Source organism: Megalops cyprinoides, chromosome 1 (genome assembly GCF_013368585.1).
Source record: "Megalops cyprinoides isolate fMegCyp1 chromosome 1, fMegCyp1.pri, whole genome shotgun sequence".
Taxonomy (NCBI): Eukaryota; Metazoa; Chordata; class Actinopteri; order Elopiformes; family Megalopidae; genus Megalops; species Megalops cyprinoides.
Genome location: NC_050583.1, coordinates 63826287 through 63847203, shown reverse-complemented (window position 1 = coordinate 63847203; position 20917 = coordinate 63826287). Strand labels below are relative to the sequence as shown.

The following is a 20917-nucleotide window of genomic DNA, read 5'->3' as shown; positions in this document are numbered from 1 at the left end:
CACGAGATTCAAACGACAGAATGGCAGCGAGCAGGCTTGGTAGAGTTGTAGGAAAACAATACCTCACAATGAGGCAACAGAAACTCAGTCCTTATGTAGCCAGGACGTGATTGAGGAATGATTCACAGGTGCGCTTGATGAGTGGGTGAGGTTGAGCCGGGTTAAACTAGGTGTGGCTGAGCTGGCTGACTGGGAACGGGTGTGACAGTAAAATCTACATTAAAGTATCAAGCTTTAAAAAATATTACATGTTTTTTCTAAAGGTTACGTCTCAGTAAATAAACAAGGAATTTAAAACCAGTTAAAATAAAAATGAGCAGCAGTACATGCCAGCAACAAAAAAATACAAATTTTATAGGAGGAATCATACAGGTTATTGGAAAGATATATACAAGAGTTAAGTAAATGGACATAATGAAATTAGATCTACGCAGCTGAGAAATATAGAGTGGGCATCATTCATTGTTCTCTCTTCTAAATGAATCACTGTTATAATGGTCACAACATAACCAGGTCTCTCTTTGAGTTTGCAATTAGGACCAATGAAACTGACAGTTAAAATTGCCTGTATATTATAACCCCCCCCAGGCAAAAAAGAGAACTGGATGTACTCAGAGCTCTTAAAGCATAGATGCAATCAGGTAACAAAAGCCCTCAGAGGGCACAAAGATGCGACCTAGAAGTGGATCAAGAGGAGAGAGTAGTTCTGGTGCTTCCTGTGAGCCAGTGTATAACCATATAAGTAATGCCTGCTGAAAAAGTATGTTATATGTTGTACTGTCTGGTGGTGGTTACAGAAACCTGATGATCCCAACACACCTGTGTGTGTGGAATACTACTCAGTGAGATCAGTGCACATTTTATAACAATGATAGTCGACACAACCCATCAGTCCAGCATCAACATTACTGTAAGTGAGGGACCTGCGAGAGCAAGGTACAGGCAGCTTAGTGGGGGGAAAGGATTCCATTTAGATGATTTCGTTGTTTGAAAAGGAAAGATGTGAGTTTGTCTGAACCATGATCAGGTCTTAGGAGACACTGGTTTCCTAGGAAACAGAAGTCCTGTTTCCAGATCCCTCCAGCTCAAACCAAAAAGAATCTGCCATTAGAAAGGCACAAAGAAACACTCCACTATAACCATCCATAAAATATCACCGAACTGTAAAAAACTAGACTTAGACAGGTGGAATGTATTTCTATGGTCAATAGATTTTGAAGAATTTTCAGCTATTTGCAATCGTGTAAAATTAGTGAGAAAGCAAAAACAAGCTTATTTTTTTACCAGCAAAAACATGTGTCGGCAAGCAAAGGGAAGCAATGACTCACCGTAATGGCAGCATAAGAAAGTTTGTAAATATTTAAATGTGACATTTATTCCATAAATAATGCAGGCATTGTGATACATGTAAATTCAGTCCTTGTTTTTTGTTGGTACTTCTTTTACAGCAACGGCCTAAAATATATATATGTATATATTATTCAGTGATAGATTTTAAATTGATCTAATTGGAAATACTAGATGAAACTCCTGTAGAGAAAGATGCACTGTTAATGGCAGAGTCGTCACGAAATTACCAAAGCATTTTTAATCTACTGTGGTGAGAACGTTATCCTTGGAGTCTAGAGGGCGGAAATCCGATGCAATCTTACAGGCCAGTAAAGGTCTGATAAATGCACCCTTCATTTTAGATGACAGGCCCAGACCAGCCAGGAGATGTGTAATCCTGGCCATTGATTTACCCACTGCTTGCCCTCTGATAGGATCGTCTTCCCATTTGTGGAGAGATAGGTGCAGGAGAAGTAGTGTAATCCTTTGGTTCTGTCATCATGAGGAACATTTCATTCCAATGCAATCACTGTTCTCCAATTAAAAGGATTGTAATCAAAAGAAGGATGATCATTTTTTCAGCTTTTCACTCTCTGCTAAACATCACAGAATGGAGATCAATAGTTGCAATTCAAAGCAGCCATTCCATGTTCTTTACGGTTTTACAATGAATTTACAGTGAATTTTTTAGTATTTAAGCTCGTCATTACCGTCTATTCCCAGATGCTGTATTGTGCAAAAGGTAGTGCAAAGCTTCATTGCATCCCTAACACTTTAGTTGTCTTATGGTATTATTCATTAAATTGCCTCTTGCACCTATGTGTGATTTTTCTTTGAACACAATACAGCATTAAATGTTTTGTAAGGGTCTAAGAGATGGAGGGTGCAAAGAGAGAATAAGGGGATGTAAATCAAAACATTTTTGTTTTAAAAGAAAACTTTACTACCCGTACATAGTTCAATGCACCATGCACAAGACAGTCAATGCATTCCTGTGCTATAATTAAACCAAATATAGATTTGTATGTTTTTTTTTTCATTCTATACATCATAATATTTCACACCTGTTGTCATACCGGCATCAAACATGCAGCCAGTGTTACTGTAACAGAAATAAATCAATAGCATATCACTCTTTCAGTTAATCAATCAAGAAACTAATCTATCGCTCTCAAACAAATTGTCACCTTGTGCTGTGCAGTCTACAGCATAAAGATGGCAGAAAGAAAGAAAGAAAGAAAGAAAGAAAGAAAGAAAACACATGGTATTGGGGAAAAATGCATAGGCTTAGTTTACAATAAATATGGATGGACATAATGTGCTACACCATAAGCATGGATTATAAACTTTTGATGTCTGATATAGCAACTTACCATATCTTTAGGGTTGCTTATAAGGGATGAAAAAAACACAAATGCCCACAAGCCCTTGTTACAGACAAATACAATTATGCCCCTAAATATATTGGAAATGTTCTGTCTTTTCAAAGATTCACTTCATTTCCCTCATATTAGAATGCAGATATCCATAGTTACTGGGGAACATTATTAAAATAAGGTTCACAACTGAGGTCGTGTATCTAAAGGACAGTTATTATCAGGGGTAGGTATTTGTTTTCATATTCTTCATGAGTCGATGTGAAGTACAAACCATAATTTTTTTCTGACATAAAACAGTACGAGTTCTACAATGTGGAAATTAGGTCGACAGATTTAGCCTGTCTCAAGAGCAGCGAAAAAATCCATTTGATTCCCACGCAATATTATTGCCACAAGAGAAAAATGAGTGCAAGGATATTACATTTGAAATTATTGTAACCCTTTCTTACCCATGTAAAAAATCACATAAGCAGAATCTGTAGGAAACTAGCTACATAAGCATCTTCATTCTTCATTCTAATTGCAGCTGGTACATTCTGGTACAGTCTGTCAGGCTATACAGTGCACCCACATAGAGACTTGTGTTTTAGGTTCCTGGAGCTATTACTCACTTTCACAAGAACACTGACACATTGGCAGCACTGATAGGCCAGCATTGCCGGGTACTGTCCCCCAGTTACAAATGCTGCAAACATTCTTATAAAGGTCATTTTACCTTGCAAAATTCAAAAGCATTGATTTAAACATGCCATAATGCAGACATGCTTTATTGTTTAGCAGTAGAGTGAAAATAATCACTGGAAATAACCACATTTAAGTGAAAATTATGATAAAATGGTGGCAAAATAATGACAGACAGCATAGCCTGTAATATAAATAAGCAAAATGAAGCAGATGGAATGCACCGAGCTGATACATTTGGAGCTCTGTGATTGGCTGACTTGACCAGTTTACATGATTGAATGCTGGTTCTGAAAGTGATATTGCATTTATTGTATTTCTAAAGCTCTGAATGCATAAAATCCAAGCATTTCCTCAGGACAAAATCATGCAAATATGTCTAAAATTGCTGGAAATTAAATCCAGCAAAGTGATTCAAAATGCTGCCATTTACTGGAAACTGGTGCGAATGTAGTTGTTCTACAGATGTCCCATCTAATCATAGTTTCATTCACATGCCCCCACCACATATTTCACAGCTACCTGGACCTAAAGAACACTGCTGATTTTATCATTGAGGCATTAGATTTCATTTTGGATGTATCTCACCTTGAATACAGAGCATAAGAACTCTGACTAACAGGAGAGATAAAGGTGATTGTTCTATTTCTTTTGGCACCTTGAATATTTTATGTTTCTGTGAGCCTTAAAGAGAGTCAAATAATTTAATAAGTTTCTTCAAAAAAGGCAATGATGAAAACAAGAAATTAGATCACTATAGGGTTTTGCACAAATATAACACCCATTGCATTGCAAGCCACCCCGTTCCTCAACAAATGAAAATGTAATGGATACAGATTGAAAACAAAGACTATATCAGTGGTTAAGAAGGATATGGAAAAAAATTAAAACAGAGTGGAGGTATGGAGGAAGCTGTACCTTGGACAAATATTGGCTATTGTTTTCTCTGTCAGGTCAAAAGGGAGCTTTATCACTGTATGCCATCATGATGATTCAATGCACATGCATAAAACAGTATCAACTGTAATTGCCTGAAAAACATAATGGCATCTGAAAATGCTGTTACTTTTTTTTTCAAGATTTTTTTCAATCCTGTGTCTTATTTAAATTATTTTTGTCATAAGAGCCTCTTCCACCTTTAAATACACCGTAATATGATGAACTATTAATGTCATTTATAGATTATTATCATTTTATTTTGCAAAGGGTTATACAAAGTACTGTACACTGTGCAATTCTCTTATTAAAAATGTTATTTAAAACATAAATTTCTATGTTATCCATTTTAGCTTGACCCTTAAGAATTTTATGTGTTTTATGTGTTTATAACGATCATATCATCCCAGACAGATTCATTTCTTCTAAGCACATGATAGTGCATTTGGAATGGGAAGTTATATGCAACACTTCGGAAAATAGCCATGATGACTCTATTCCATTTCTGTCACAGGCTATGGATTCCGAGGATCCAGTCTGTAACAAAAAAAAGAAGAAAAAAACGAAAAAGAAAAAAAGGGGGTTTCTGAAACTATTTAGAGGGAAAATACCCAAGTTAGGCACAAGCCCCCACTGGTACAATCACACTGTAATGATGAAGTGCTGTTTTCAGCAGAAGGTTAAATGAATAAAGATGATGTGCATGATGTCATTATCCTGCCAGAAACACTAAGATGATATTACCTCCTGGGTAAAAATGCCTGCAACAGCTGAGAAAAATGATTTTACAGTTTACCATTAACCATTTCTTCTTGTTTTGACTGTAGCTCACGTTCACTGGCAGTGTTCTTTGTCCACATTTTAGTTTTAGTTATTATTTTTATTTTATGTTTTCTTCAACAGCAGGTGGAAAACAATCAAACAAACACATTTTAGTAGTGGCATCGATAAAGGCATCTCATGCTTCAATTTGTACTCAAAGTTAAGGAGCAAGGCCACGATGGTTAAATTCAATTAAGGGTGTATGTCTATGTGTTTTTAATATCCAAGAAAGAAATATCATGATACTATACAGGGAAATATTAATATTAATTACTTACATTAATACATAGTTGTTTTGTATGAATTTTGTTTTTTTTTAATCCTGTTATCACATTCCTGACTGAGGATCACTAACAACTGCATGGTTCATTCAAACCAAGGTGACACTAGCGACCAGCTCACCTGCAGTAACTGACCAGATACAACCTGTTGCATCAGCTCCTGTAGAACATGTCATATTCCCAGAACCTCATTGAATATTATAATGCTGTAGTACTATCATGCAGAGGTCAGAAGCTGTGATCCAATTTTTTCGCTCCAATCACTAACAGTCCTGATCCAAACATCACAAACTCTGTAGAACTATAACTTGTTATCTGCAAACAGGAATCAAAATGTCCAAGAAACAAGAGACAAAAGCAAGTTGCTGATTCATAAAACTGATTATGGAAAGTACTGCTGTGTGTTAAATTTCCTGCACAGTCCAGCAAGTACATGTGCCAGTCCCATCCATATGTTTCAAATTTTATTTGCCTGATGTGAAAGTCTTTGGCAAGCTTGAGCCTTTGCAATGTCATCCAAGCCAAATATATTTTAATCCAGCATTTGGGAGTCCGTTTTACAAAGAATACAAACAGTGAAGTTCATTGTTTTGCTCCATTACTTTCATTTGTGGGTTTTGCATGAGGAGTGGTGGCTGCAAGTATGTGGCCCGTGAAATAATTTCCCTCAGGAATATGTAAGTTAAAGTTTTTAATGCATCCAATTTTTCATCGCATGAAAGATTTTGCCCTGATGTCACTCAGTTGGAATCTCTCACAACATATGCTTGTGAAGAACTGAATCAACTTTCTAGAATTAAGCGATGGCGTGCAATTTCACATTAATTTGATTTATTTGCCTTTGTGCGTTGGTTGTACATACACGTGTGCACATATGGGATAATCCCATCAGAAGGTTGCTGCCAAAATAGTTTGTGCAGTTGATATTTTCTCTCATGTTCTATGGGCAATATTTCATGGCATACTGAAAACAGGGGGAGGGAGCTAGCTGTAGTTTTCCATCCAGGAAACATTTCTAACTGAATATCATCGTTTGCTAACTAGTTACTCTCTACTACATCCTAAACAGCAGCATTTATCTGCATTTCAATAGCTAAAGTGAGAAGGACACCCTTTTCTGCTAACTTGTTATGTTTTTCCAATGGATTTTGTTAGGCTCTTCATCAAAAATGCCATTCATTGCTATCAAAGAAAGCTATCAATTACTATTATAAATCTAGGTAGCGAGTGGCATACATGCAGTGCCAGTGAGCATGCAGTCACTGGCTTGTAAGATAGCTACAAGGTATGTAAGATGTGGTATTCACATGTAAAGCACAAATATTAATGCATGCGAGACTGTGCTGTACATACTGCAGTCAGCGTTTTTAATATTGTCAACTAACTGGTTAGCCATTTTGCATTTCCTCAGGTTTTCATTCATTACCTCAGCAGGCAATAAAACAATAGTTCATGATGAACTCTTTTATGATTATCGCTAACAACTGACAGCACTTATATCAAACATGATAAATCATTATGAGTGTATTATGAATATTTCATTGATGTTTTAACTGAGATACATACTGCTTTGTCATCACATACATCATTGAAAGTGTTTCCAATCCATGACTAATTCATGCCAAAGAAGTGTGCAAAAAATGTTGTAAAGTCATGCATTACTTTACAGTATTTTCTAAGGTTTAAACCCATGGTATCCTCATATAAATCCTTTGATTTATCTTTGAATTATATGCCTTTCCTGAAAAGAGTCTGAAGGTTTTTATCCTGTAAAGAGTCTTTGCTGTGGTCTCTAATCCAGATTAGATAATAAAGACATAATCTAAAACATGCGATCCCATTATGTGAGATCAGTTCATCTCATTCTAAAAGATGACTTCTTTCACATGACCGTTGCCACTTATCTTTGGTTTGTGAATGAGAGAGAACATCGAGGGGAAACATGAGACGGCGAACTGTGGAGACGCTACCGTTATGAGATGCAATCACACATCTTCAGAACATTTCAGCTGCTGATCTTTTTACACAAGAGGACTGATGACCCGGAAAGGACCGCCTCAGTTCACACTGTGGTGTCTTTCATTTGCATGAACATAGCTAGCATATTAAGGATCATACCCATGTTTTTGCCAGATTCTGTGCGCGCAGCTACGCCAGCATTGTAAGCTGTTGTAGCCATTGCAGATCTCAGACAAACATCTGCTGCCATCCTCCCAGAGCTTTGTGTGTCGCCCCAAACAGACAATGACTGACAGAGCAGCAGATACTTAATTGGCTTAATAGATGGCAATTTAGCACAGAGAAAAGCAACACCCAAGCCATGGAAAGCAGCAGTGATTCTGATTCAGCTGACGGCTCCAAAGGCAGATGTGTAGCATTGCGTCTGGAGTAATGAAAAATCTGAGATTAAGTGTCATTTACTGTAACCTCTCTGCCGCAGGAATCGCACATTTCACGCACCTTGTCTGACATTTTACTGTGTGTGCTGCAGAAAGGATCTGCTATTCATATTGTTGGAAAGGTTTAAAAAGAGAAATTTTCCATTTATGCTATTGTGTATGAAAAGAGTTTGACATTATACGTTTTGTATTTTTCAAGCATTCCTCTGTTCCCGAGCAAACAGCTGCTTGTCTTTTCACTGAACAGGGTACCACTGCAGATCTACCTGATAAATGTAAAAGTTGTATTAGCATCTACTGTTCATTTTTACTTACTTTTGTTTGTGTTTATGTTGAATGCTTAGCTATAAGCTTGTATTTAAATCAATGATGCTGTACTTACACCTGGATATCTCAACTTTGTTGTGAATTGCAGTTACATCTTATAATGCTATGCACTGATGGTTACCCTAGATAAGGATATCTCTTGATAAATCTCTTGATAAATCAAATCAAAGAATACTACTTCTGCTGCTGCTTCTTATATTAATAATAATCATAGTCAACATTTCAATAATCACCATAATCATTGTTATTGTTGTTGATGTTGTTATTATTATTAACAATGACAATAATGATAATGATAATGAAAGAACTTCCTGCAACAGGCTTTTGCATCGCCCACACCTGTGAGATCCAGGCACAGGCAAATAGATGGCACATCTCATAAATATTGCCTGACTCAAGATGTGCCTCTCTTTCCTGCTTAAAGTGAAGCCGAGGGGGAAATGGGAGACCCAGTCTCCAAAGCTGGGGGACTTTGTAAGGGCTCAGCCACATTAATGTCATGTAGGAGACCTGCTTGCGGAGAACACAAATCCGCCTGACGACCCAATTAGATAATGTGAGAATGAATTGTTACAACAGATACCTCAGGCGGACAGCAACCCTCTAATTTTTTTCCATGATTCACCCTCTGTTTGAGGATTTTGTTGGTGAATGCAGTTCAGCGAGTGCTTGCTTCAATTATATTGCTGTTATTGTTATTGCTGCAATTATATTTATGGAGGAAAGAAAAATAAGAAAACATCAATGCTTGGAATTCACATTCGGTTTCTAAGAGACTCAGATTGAGAGACTCCTCCAGTTTGGGTTTGTTGCTCACACTCCACCCACACACACCCCCACACACATACATGTTGAACTGTTATTTCATGCTGATGTATTGTCTAATGTTTAAGTTTGTCTGGTGAAGTTTACTGTTAGCTTTCTCTCTCTCTCTCTCTCTCACACACACACACACACATCTATCTTTGTGTTCTAAAAACATTACAATTCAAAACTGAGCTCAAAAGCCAGGATTCACTAAAATAAATAAATACATTTTTTGTTATAATCTTTTGTTGATATCACATTTTATATTTAACTGCAATCATATCACTAAATCGGCTACAACAATATGTTTCAGAGTTTTTTTCTTTGTCTTTTACTTATTGTTCTTGCATTTATTTGGTCTGTAAAATCAAATACATGCCCCCGACTGCTTAAACATGTCCGTCACAACCATTAGGCAGTGTAGCCCGGTGAAAGTGATGTAACCACTGTACAGTTCAATGTTTGGGATTTCCATTTTTTCGCCCGTCAGGCGAGCCAGTATTCTGTGTGAAACAGAGGAATTCTCCAGGGTGCTGAAACTACTCTCACTCCTCGGCATCCTCAAGTGACGGCTCCATCTAAACAAGGGGGGTGCACAGCGGACACACCCGCCAGAGCTTATTGGGCAATATTCAGCGGAACGTCACACGGAGAAGACCTTCACGGCCGGGCAGATAAATTATAGATGAAAGGATATATGCATATTTGGCACCGAACGCAAGCTACAGCCTCTCTGCACGCACAACGCAGCGCCGTCGGACCCTCCAACTTCTGTTAATCCTCATCCACAGTCGAGGACGCGATGTGTCCCCAGCGCTGTTAATTCAGTACAATTCGTTCCCAGAAGCATCCCGTCTGTAGAAGTGGAATCCTACTCCAACGCCACCCTGACACAATCGAGGCACGATGCTTGAATTTAGCAGAGATGGAGCTACAGTCATCTTAATACTGCTGCACGCGGTGGTTGCTGCAACGGGAGCCGCGAAAGAGGGCATTTTTACAAATCATTTTCTGGTACAGTTACATGAAGAGACTGATGATGCAGCCCGCCAACTTGCCACGGAGCACGGGTTTGACAGTGTCCGAAAGGTAAGATGACCCTGCAAATATTCTTTCCGCTGAACGAAATCGTTTACACAGCAAAATTAAATTTGTTAAGTTATCGTATCTTTATTTGCAATAAAAAGAAATTTAAAAGAACATTGAGATACATATATGAATTTGTGAATTGATTGCGGCAGCTATGTTGTTTTATGTTTTATGTTTTATGCGCTGCTGAAGAATAAGTAAAAAATATTTTCTTATATTATTGTACTTTTTGCACATGTAAGATTTGGAGGAAAAAACGAATGCCACAGAAATTCCATTATTATGTCTGTTCAGGTGCAAAAATGATTCCTCTCCAGGATCAATAACACGAGTGACATAACTGATGACATTATTTATATAGATTTGTTTTAAATCGTGGCTTGAATAAATTACAGTATATAATACTAGAATATTGAATAATATAACACTGGGATTACAGGAACTGATGGTCACATTTGTGTAGTTTAAAAAGTTTTAGACAACATAATAATTATTTGTGTATTTATATTTAAATGCAAGTGACTCCAACCATATAAAAATGAAATGAAATGCTTAATTGATATGTCAGATTAGCAAATACAAGACTGGAACTGTCAAATTGTCATATGTACATGCTTTGCAAATACACTTCAATTAAAATAAGATTGACTCAGCTTGTAAGCTATGACATGTCTGTAGACTTTAGACTTTGAATACACTAACAGATAAAAAGAGCAAGCAATGAGCTGAAATACTAACAATACTGTTCTAATACTGTAGGGAATCAGAGCCTTCTGAGTCAACAGGTTTTTAAAGATCCCCGGGGGATGATTCCAGTCCAGTCAGATAATGGAAAACTCACAGCAGCCTACTACAGCCTACAGCCTTTATATATGTACATGTTATATATACATGCTCCTGGTCATAATAATATGAGATGTTGTACAAGACTTTTTTTTTCCTGACTTTGAGACTTAAACTGTCTCATTCTATTTGAAAAGGAGCTCATTTTTAATAACAACCTTTAAAAGGCCTCTTTCCACATGCTTTCTTTAAGTGTGGCAGCAATGATTCTACTTTGCCCTCCAACCCCTTGTTAAAGTTAATTCAGTGTGCTCCTTGCTAGTTTAATAGAATGCAATTTACCAGAATCTAATGTGTCCTTTCACAGAAGGTAGATAGCAGTAGGAAACACCCATCATCAGGTACCTTCTGTTGAAAACAACTCCTAATTGAAAAATTGAATTTTAACACATATCACTTCTACCAACATGTTTTGGAGATGAAAAATTTTCTGGAAAACATTCAAAAACAACATATACAAATTCCTCAAAATGACAAGTTTTTATCTATTTACAAACATGGTACCGATTATTAATGTATGAGCAAATTCTCTGTTTGTATCCATGTGTCAAAAACCATAAAGTTAAATTTGTAAATGAATATGAAATTATCCCTCAGACAGACTTGATCTTTCAAATGTCAGACAATACATAATGTATGCACTGAACTGCCACATTATCCAAAGTGTGAGATGAGCACAGTTAGGATTCTAACGTAAAAATCAATTGAACTGTTTCAAATGACAGTTCATATTAATTACATTCAGATTAATTACATTCAAACCTATGACCTTGCTCTCCTCACCTACCAGGTATCACAGCATCATGAGGATAATTTTCATACTGTCAGAGTTTCCAAGGCAAACCAACTCATTGTTTTCCAGGGTGATTCATTGAAGTTGATGTGCTGCCTGGAGACGGTTTCTGTGCAGTAGGGATTTGTGCCTTCCCCTGAATGATGCTGAAGTCCTGTCTTCCTCTCTCTCTCCATAGCTCCCCTTCGGTGAGGGGCTTTTCCACTTCTACCCAAAGGATATACCCCAAGCCAGGAGGAGGCGCAGTCTCCAACACAAACAGCGTCTAGAGAAAGACCACAGGGTGAGTCTACCTCATATCCGGTTCCCATAGAAACGGGCCTGTGTATGGGCTGGTTTGAAACCTGTTGCTACATATCTTGCTGACAGAATAGTACTTTAAACAACATTAAATATTTATCTGAAAATGTGTTTTAAATCATATTATGGGCTGCTACTGGAGAGAAAGCTAAAATCATGGCCACAAAAATAAGAACAGCAAGAAAAAGAATAACACAGAGGAGTTGTACATTTTTTTATCATGACTGTGTGAAAATTGCATCTCAGCTTATAACTGTAAAAACACACACTGAAACTTTCAGCATATTTTCAGAACTTGTAAGGGAAAATATGAGTCCAAATAGTCATTTACCTGAAAAATCCAAACCTTCATGAGTGCCTCTTTGAACAAAATTTGTTGTTCTGTAGATGGATCTTCTGAAGCAAAAGATTTTGTTTACAAATATGGCTTACAATTAAAACAAACAAAAAAAAATCCTTCAAAATGAAAGACTGAGGTGCATTTTGCTGGCAATGTGTGTACAGGATCACAGTTGGTCAAGTGTGGAATTTACAGTAAATTGCTTGCAAAATGTATCCACCTTGAAATACAACAGATAATCTAATGCAATTACAGACTATCAGAGTAACATCTTCCTGAGTGTGTTCACAACACAGAATTGATACAAATGTTAACAACACTGTCATATAGTTTCACAACAAAATAAATTGTAATGAAATATGTAATAAACTATATTGTACTGCTTGATCAGGGATGATATATACTGGATAATCCTTTCCGCACAACATACTGTATTTAGCAAAGAAAAATACAGTACTGCTGAGGCAGGTGGCAAGGTTCATATATCTGCCAGATTCAGGGTCAGGGAACTATCCTTTATTTTGTAATTATACAAAATCCGTTACTGATTGTTTTGCATAATTAATAGATAAGGATCCCCCATTTTTCTTGATTGAATCTAATGGTAAGTCTGACTATGAAATCTTTGTAGTTGGAACAAACAAAGAAAAATACTTTAAAGTTAAATTTAGACATTCAGTATCTTTGATAAACTAAAAAAGAACAAGTCTTTTTGGCAATAATTACAATTATTTGCACAAAGGAAAGGCCGTTTCATTAGACACAGTTACATAAGTCACTCTGGAAAAGTGCATCTGCCAAATAAATAAATGAAATAATTCAAATGGAAACAGCAGCTACTATGTGAGCCTTCCAAAAATTAGCAAGCTTTTAACCCCCTAACCCCACAACAAAAGACCATTAAACATTTAAAGATTAGTCCTTTAGCTTTTGAATATAGGTAGGCCCTGCTGTACTACATTCATTCAAAAGACACATATTTCATTGTTTGTTCCCACGTGTAGCATGTGTACAGGAGTGGTTAGTGGCACATCAATAGTTGACTACAATCACCTCTCAATGCTCTCCAACAGAGCAAAGAGTTTGCATTGATACCTGCCTGGAGATTGAAGGTTTATAGCTGTCACCCTTAGCACCAAGCCGCCCCCCTCTAGACAGTGGGCAATGCCTCTAATGTCATTAATAGACATCCAGGGATAGATTAAAGGAGTCTTCCAAGATGGATCACAAATGTTCTCATGTCTTGCAATGTTATTGACAGCTTGTGGCCACAAAATGAATGATGATTGTGATGAGAATGAATAATATGACATACATCTATTCTCAGTAGTCACATGATCCCAGAGTGGGTTGTCATATTAAGTCCATGCAGCAAGATCCAAATTCAGATCTGGGACCATGGAGCGGGGAGGTGACAACGTTTGCCACTGCCCAGCCCATGCTGTATTTTCAGTTCATTGAGTCACATACCGTATTGTTTTTTTTTTTGCACAATTTAGGCCTATAGCCCTATTAATGGCCTTTCGTCAAATCTTGCTATAGTGCATTACCCAAACCGTGTGTTACTAAAGTGTTTGATAACTATGTCTGACTCACTGAAAGAGATTCAATGCAAAAACACATGACGGTGCTTTAATGGAAGGTGAGTTAAGAATGATGATAATGATGTGACTGGAGGCAGTAATCAGAGAAAATAATCTTTGATTCACGCGATTACTCTTGCTGCCGCTCCTACATAACGTTGCAATGTTTGTGCTTGGTTTGTCTCACACATTATTGCATGCCATCATTACTGATGCTGTAAACATCTGAAAATTGGCAAAACAGGAATCAGCTCATTCACTTCACACACGTGTGCAATAAAGACACCCATAACATCCCCAAAACATCCCATAGCTCCCATGTCATCTCATCAGCCTGGTTTTTCAAAAGCTGGATTTGGTGAATGCATGGACACATGTGCGATATATAATCTACTCTTGTTTTTCTGATGCTTGTCTGATTTTATAAATAAATGTCACCCACTTTGCCTTGCTAATATATTTAGTGGATTTAAAGTAGAATAAACATGAGAGGGTCTCTCACAGGAGTGCCCTTCTTGATTATGTTTAATCAATAAATTTGCATGCACATATTCTTTTTTTTTTGTACAAAGAGACTGGATGTGTTAGCTGTGGAGGGCTTTTGTTTATCACTGTATAGTAGAGTAGACCACATATCTTCCAGGTGATTCAAAATAATAAAGTAATAGTACATGATTCACTCAACATTTTCTACACACAAGTATGATGCATTGGATTATGCAGGACACTAGTTTTGGATTTAAATAAACCAAAAATACTTAACAAATCAATAAACCAAAATACTTTTATTTTTTGATGTTTTTTTCTTTGCTTTTTATCTGTGCATTTATTTCCTCATTGCTATACATGCAAATGATCATAAAACAACTAACCTCTGAATTTAACCATGTGCCTTTCATATCACAAATAGTGACATCATTACTATGCCATTTTAGGTGTAAACCAAAATAACCAGTTGAGTGGAAATCATGACAAATACCTCTTGACTCAGTTCAAATACACTGATAGCTTTGATTCATAAATAAATGTAGGTGTATCTCAGTTTCAATACCAACAGATTATTTCCTTTTTTTAATTTTGTTGATTGCTGAACTTGTCAAACTGTGATTGTGAGGAAGAAAGCTAATGCTTGCATTTATTTGTAAGTGAGAGCTAAGGACAAATTTTGCTTGAAACCAGGGGTTAGAGACAGATATCTGAAGGTTGGAGCCATTATACTGTATTACATCGAAACAGTATTAGCAGCTTTTATCTACTCTTTTTTTTTTCATTTCAAACCTGGAATAAAATTTGCCTCCTTGCTCCAACCCTGGCTCATTGAAGCGAGCCAGTCGATTGGACCTGCAATTTCTAAAAGCAAGTTTGGAAGCATCTTTGTTTGATTCCAAATTGAAATAACTGTAAAATTGATCTCAATAAACATAATAAAATGAAGGCACAACTGCCATGCTTTCTGAGTGAACACAGGTTAAAGAGAAAGAAGGAGCTGTCTGTGCTATTCAGGGAGCAAGGCGTATTGATTGAATTCCTGTTTACTTCCAGGGCTGGGTAAATCTTACTTCCGCAGAGCTCAGATTAATTATCTTGAGTTGCTGTGGTTTTGAGCTGAGTTGAGTTTCTGCTTTCAATATTGACATAACAGGCCTTTGCCGTCCTTTTAAGTGTTGCATGATGTGGCCATTTTCAGGGTTGCCAGAGATGAGCGTGACTATCCGTCCAGCCCTTTGAGGGTGAGCAGGATTAGGGACTTGTTGGCTTCCATTCCCTCTAAAAACACATATGCAGGATCAAGTGCCTCCTTGTAAAAGCTGGTCATGTTCAGAGCGGTTCGAGGGCCTAGGGGGAAGACCAGATTGCCACCTGACATGAGACTCAGCAGGGGCAGGGGGCCGGGGGGTTGGGCATGTTATGAAGAGAGACAGGGCCATTGATGGTCTGATCATGCTTGTTTTCATGGACATACTTAAATTTAAAGCACTGAAGAACAACTATGAGGTAAGAGCAGGAACAAATGATTTTACTGAGGAAAATCCAGCTCCTATGACTGTTATTTTCTTTTTATCTTTTTATATTATTTTTATTTTTCTTATATTATCTTTTTCTGAAACTTTTTTTTTTTTACTTTTTCTCTGCTTGTATTATATACAACAGCACATATTTCTGTGTATATATACATTTTCTTTCTGGATTGTGGATTTAATGGCTCTGGATTTAACATGCAAGATATTTCTGACCCTTGATTCATTCAAAGCTCTCATGTGTATTGCTGAGGTTAGCAGCATGTTATATTGAAAACTGTGCTCTCGACTGTTTGAATTGAATGGGCTGGTGAACAGGCCCGGTGATGATGATTCTCACAGTGAATACATTACAGTCAGAGTGGGATCTTTGCGTTTAAAATAAAAAACATGTATGATGGATATTGCCTACAGACTGAGATGATTCAATTTTAGCTGACACAGATGATTCCGTGCTTTAAATGTATTTGCCAGTAATATAATTTGATTCCATTTATAACTTAAAAGTCCATTGTTGAAATGCAAAAGCTCTCCACTGCTGAAATGCATAGATGGCTGTGGCTGTTACATCCTGTTCAATAACCTCTGGCTCTCTCGTTTCTCACTTAAACATGAACATGTGGTTTTGAAACTCGAAACAAAATCTCAATATGACCTTCTTTCCCCGGAGCATAGGGGGGTCTAACTCCACCGCCTTTGACTGTTTTAAATAATTCAAGAATGGCACAGGAGTGGTACACTCCCATTGTAATGCCAGCATTGTCCCCTCTCTGAATGGCGCACGGGTAATTACCAGCCTCTATCTGCAGTGGCAAAACAAAGGACCGGAGGAAGCTTATCTCGTAACCTGTGCTGCTCTGCATGTCTCAAAGCTTAGACTGAAAGAAAACATGGCGGGTGATCCCTGTTCTGATTTCACTGATAAACCAAGAACAATGTGCTGGATATTTAGAAGCTTGAGACAAATGATCATGATCATTTGCTTTATATGGCTAGTCATGTTTGTTCATAATTTTATTTGTTCCAAAGCTGTCAGTGGAAAAGAAAAATAATTTTTCAACATATTACATGACTTTAAGTTATCCTTTGTTAAGGTATCATTTAAACTACTGTACTTGTATGTCTCCACAGTAGTAAAGGGGCAGGCCACCTTGGTCATGAAGCGACTGGAGATTCTACTAATATTATTCTGTCCGGGCATTGTGGATTGATGAGTAAAATAAACGAGCAGCTGTAAACATTTTCTGGGATCACCGTTTACAGTGGCATGAAGCATACAAAGCAGAAAAATCTAGATGTTGCATGCCTTCCTCAACAATAGCATACTTGTTAGAGTAAGTAGTGTGAATAGGTCAGTCTGTATTCATGATATACTGAACATGTTATTATCAGTATCTTCAAAAAGAAACAGATATTAACCAGCACTAGGTACCTTCCCATCACACTCAGAAGTAAAGGTCTGTGCTAGCCTGCCAACAAGCTATGAGATATTGGACCATGGTCCAATTTTACTCATGGTAGAGCCACAATCCACTTTTGGTACTGAGCAATTCTGTGGCCTCACAAAGTTCATGGGGTGGTGGAACCTCTGACATAACAAGTGGAGACTTGTGGGACCAATTTAATTACATTTCCAAAGATGTTCTTATTACCTGTCATGGTTTTGTTTAACAGTTCATTCTAATAAAAATGAAAGCACTCTACACCGAACTAAATACTTTTTTTTCCACATATTTCTCATATTTGTAATTTTGAAGATAGGATCCAACTAAATTAACCACCTGTACTGTAGAACACACAGTTATATAGCCACATTAATGTCTATCAAATGCCACATTATACAAGGTATGACCTGCTGTATTACTTGGTTGAATACAGTTTCTGGAACAGTGGCATCAGCCCTCCACCCTTGTCATTCATCCATGAAAAACAAATAATGCATATTTTATTCCTGATGGTTCGGGGCATTTGACTTTGACTTTTATTTGAACTCAACATGAATTGTAAGGTCTCTGTGAAAAGACACTTAGCAATTGAAAATTAATCCCGGTTTTTGTGCATAGACATATTAAGCAGGCACAGTATGAATGGCCCTAGCGAGATTCTTTGATAAAGTGATTTCTCCAGTCTTTCCGAGGGGTCATGTTTTCAGACGCTGCTCTCTATTTGCGCAATAAATTCCATTCATTGTCTTTAAGAGATGTATGTATTTGGCATGAATGACGTGTGCCATATGCTTATGTGCTACAATATCTCATCACCTACACATCCCCCCGACTTCCCCGCAAGCGAGAATCTGAAACAACGGTTCTCTATGTGATCAAATTATTGTTTACTCTGCTCTGTGTAACGTAACGTAACATAACATCATTATGGTCACTGTGCTTCCAGAAATAACTTAGATTTAATAACAGCTTATTAGAATTGATGAGAGCTGTTATGTAGCTTCAAGGTTATTCCAAGGCAGATGTTTCATAAAGTAAAATTAAATCTGAGTCGAGTGAGGGGGTCACATTGTTTGCATCACTTCTGCATTTTTGCTTATTCTTCATTGTTCTGTCATAAGAGAGACTGGTAATTTAATAAACAAAACAAGACCGTGCGTGAATAATTGAATTTGCAGTGTAGCACTTAATAGAAGTCATTTTGTACCTGCAGCTGCTCAACATTTCTTTCTTTTTTTGTGAGGCTGTCGTTCTTAACCCTATTCATTTGCCTGACACATCTCTCCAAATCGGCTTAATAATTCCCCATAGAATTTGTCCCTTTGTCTTTTACTGTGGCTGAGTAGTAAAATGTCTATTTCATACACTCTGTCCTCTAAGGGTTCCTCAATTTACAGCAGATACAGAAAATCTGATCTGTTGTTGAATACATTATCCATCCATCAGCAAAATTTAAGATGTGTCCTAATTGAAGGATGGAATCCTCTCTTGGTAGAGAGAGTTTTAAGGAAATGATTTGTTATCACAATGACCAATATTTGTATACTTCAACTGGATGCAGATTGAAAGTAGTGTGTACACAATAAGAAAAGGAACAGTTTCACAGTCTGTCATTCAAAGTTAAGGCCAAAGCACAAAGCAGGAGGATTCAATTCTGTTACTGCTGTAGTGCACTCAGAGTCACTCAGATCCCCATATTGGATTGAATATAATTTTGCATTTTGTTCACTTATACTCGGTTTATCTCACATTAAATCATTTCCTATAGATTTGTTGTGATGACTTAATATGATTCACAGATCTTGGGATTATTTTGTACAAAGGGTTTACTGGCTGTAAAACAGCTCAACTGTAGCTGGCATTCATATGATTGTGATTTTGCTGCTAAAATGTGATCCTGGTTCCCAGATTGTTGCATGTCATGGGATTGAAAGACTGTAATTGTGTGAGCGGTTCCAGATAAGACATTGTTGTGCACTGAAATGCACCAGAAGCCACCAGACTTTTTTTTTTTTTTTAGAATTTATTGAAGTTAATGTAACTACAGAAGTCAACATATTGACTTTGGCCAGATGTTTCCTGATGGCTATTCATTTGTGATACTAGAAATAATGCTGGAAGGTAAAATTGAGCAATATCCATTTTTGCAGATGAGATTATTGAAAGGAACAGTCTTTTTCATATTATACCTAACTGCTCTGTCAGGCTCCTTTTGCGTTATTAAATAACTCAATTTAAGATGCATTACAAATTATATTATTCCCTCCCAAAAATAATATATTGACAATAAAATAATCCAGAACATCCTGCTGAAATCAGATTTTTTTTTAACAATTACAGAAGTTGCTCTAAAATACGTGGCATTTCTTTTTGGGGCGGCAGTGTAGCATAGTGGTTAAGGAGCAGGACTCGTAAACGAAAGGTTGCTGGTTCAGTCCCCGCTGGGACACTGCTGCTGTACCCTTGGGCAAGGTACTTAACCCACAATTGCCTCAGTAAAATATCCAGCTGTATAAATGGATAACATTGTAAAGAAGTAAGTCGCGTTGGATAAAAGCGTCTGCCAAATGAATAAATGTAAATTTTAAATGATCACTTGGGTCATTCATAAATCTCTTTGTGGTGTGCAAGCCACAAGAGGTAAATGCACAATGACAAGCTTTCGGGAGGGTAGCATTCTTTGCTTGTGCAGTGGTGCCACCAAATACATGTGGTCTAAAAACGTACTTACACAGATCTCAAAACTCAGCTGCCATCCTGTGGTGCAATTCAGACAAATGAAGAGCAAGGCTTTACACAGTATTGCCAGCAGAAGAATAGCATAAGATGGATGTCATTTCAAATAGAAGGTGTGTTGATAAATTTGGATGGATACAAACTTTTATATTTTGCCAGTTCAAATCAGACATTGATCTATGGGATATATTTTTGATCATCTCTGAACAAGAAATGAAAAATCCCTATTTCATCTTCGTTGTGTTCTTGCTATGTGACTGACACGCTGCCTCTTGAATTGCAAATGTGTTTTTTAAAATAAATAAATAAATAACTAAAGGTGAAATAACTCAGGCTTTTTTGATGCAAATAGCTGTCTAAGACATTTCGTCTATGAAAGGACATAAGACGTATGTCCAAATATTTTTTTTTATTTAATTTCAGAGAATGCTTCTGGATGACAATCTGTAGTTATTGGTGAATTTGTGTGTGCATATTGTGTATTTTACAAAGCAATTCAGTAAAGTCATTCATGATTTAGGCTATCAGTTTGATTTGGTCCTGGCGGCTTATGCCACATTTCCACACATGAGGAAAAACAGTGTGACGTTCACATCTGCTGAATTTGACCTACTGTGCCAAAGGTTATTTTTAGTTTTACAACTCTTTATGTATTGTTTTGCAGTGTAATCCACCCATCTTCCTTATTGCAGTGTGGATCAATAAGAGTGAAATACAGTGTTACTGTCAGACCAGTGCACTTGTGACTTCCTCTCAAACCCCACTATTGCTCTTGTCAGCAGATGCATGGGGAGATGGGTGTGTAGGTC

General features: G+C 37.1%; 1 protein-coding gene across 1 annotated transcript in view; it reads left to right on the top strand.

Moving 5' to 3' along the window:
• The first annotated feature begins 9490 nt into the window (after positions 1-9490).
• The window catches only part of LOC118786500 (neuroendocrine convertase 2), a 33263-nt gene continuing 21836 nt past the window's right edge, over positions 9491-20917 (top strand). The window contains exons 1-2 of the mRNA XM_036541579.1: positions 9491-10050; positions 11865-11969. Coding sequence (XP_036397472.1) covers positions 9868-10050; positions 11865-11969 — 288 coding nt within the window. The 5' untranslated portion in view covers positions 9491-9867. The remainder of the gene's footprint in view (positions 10051-11864; positions 11970-20917) is intronic.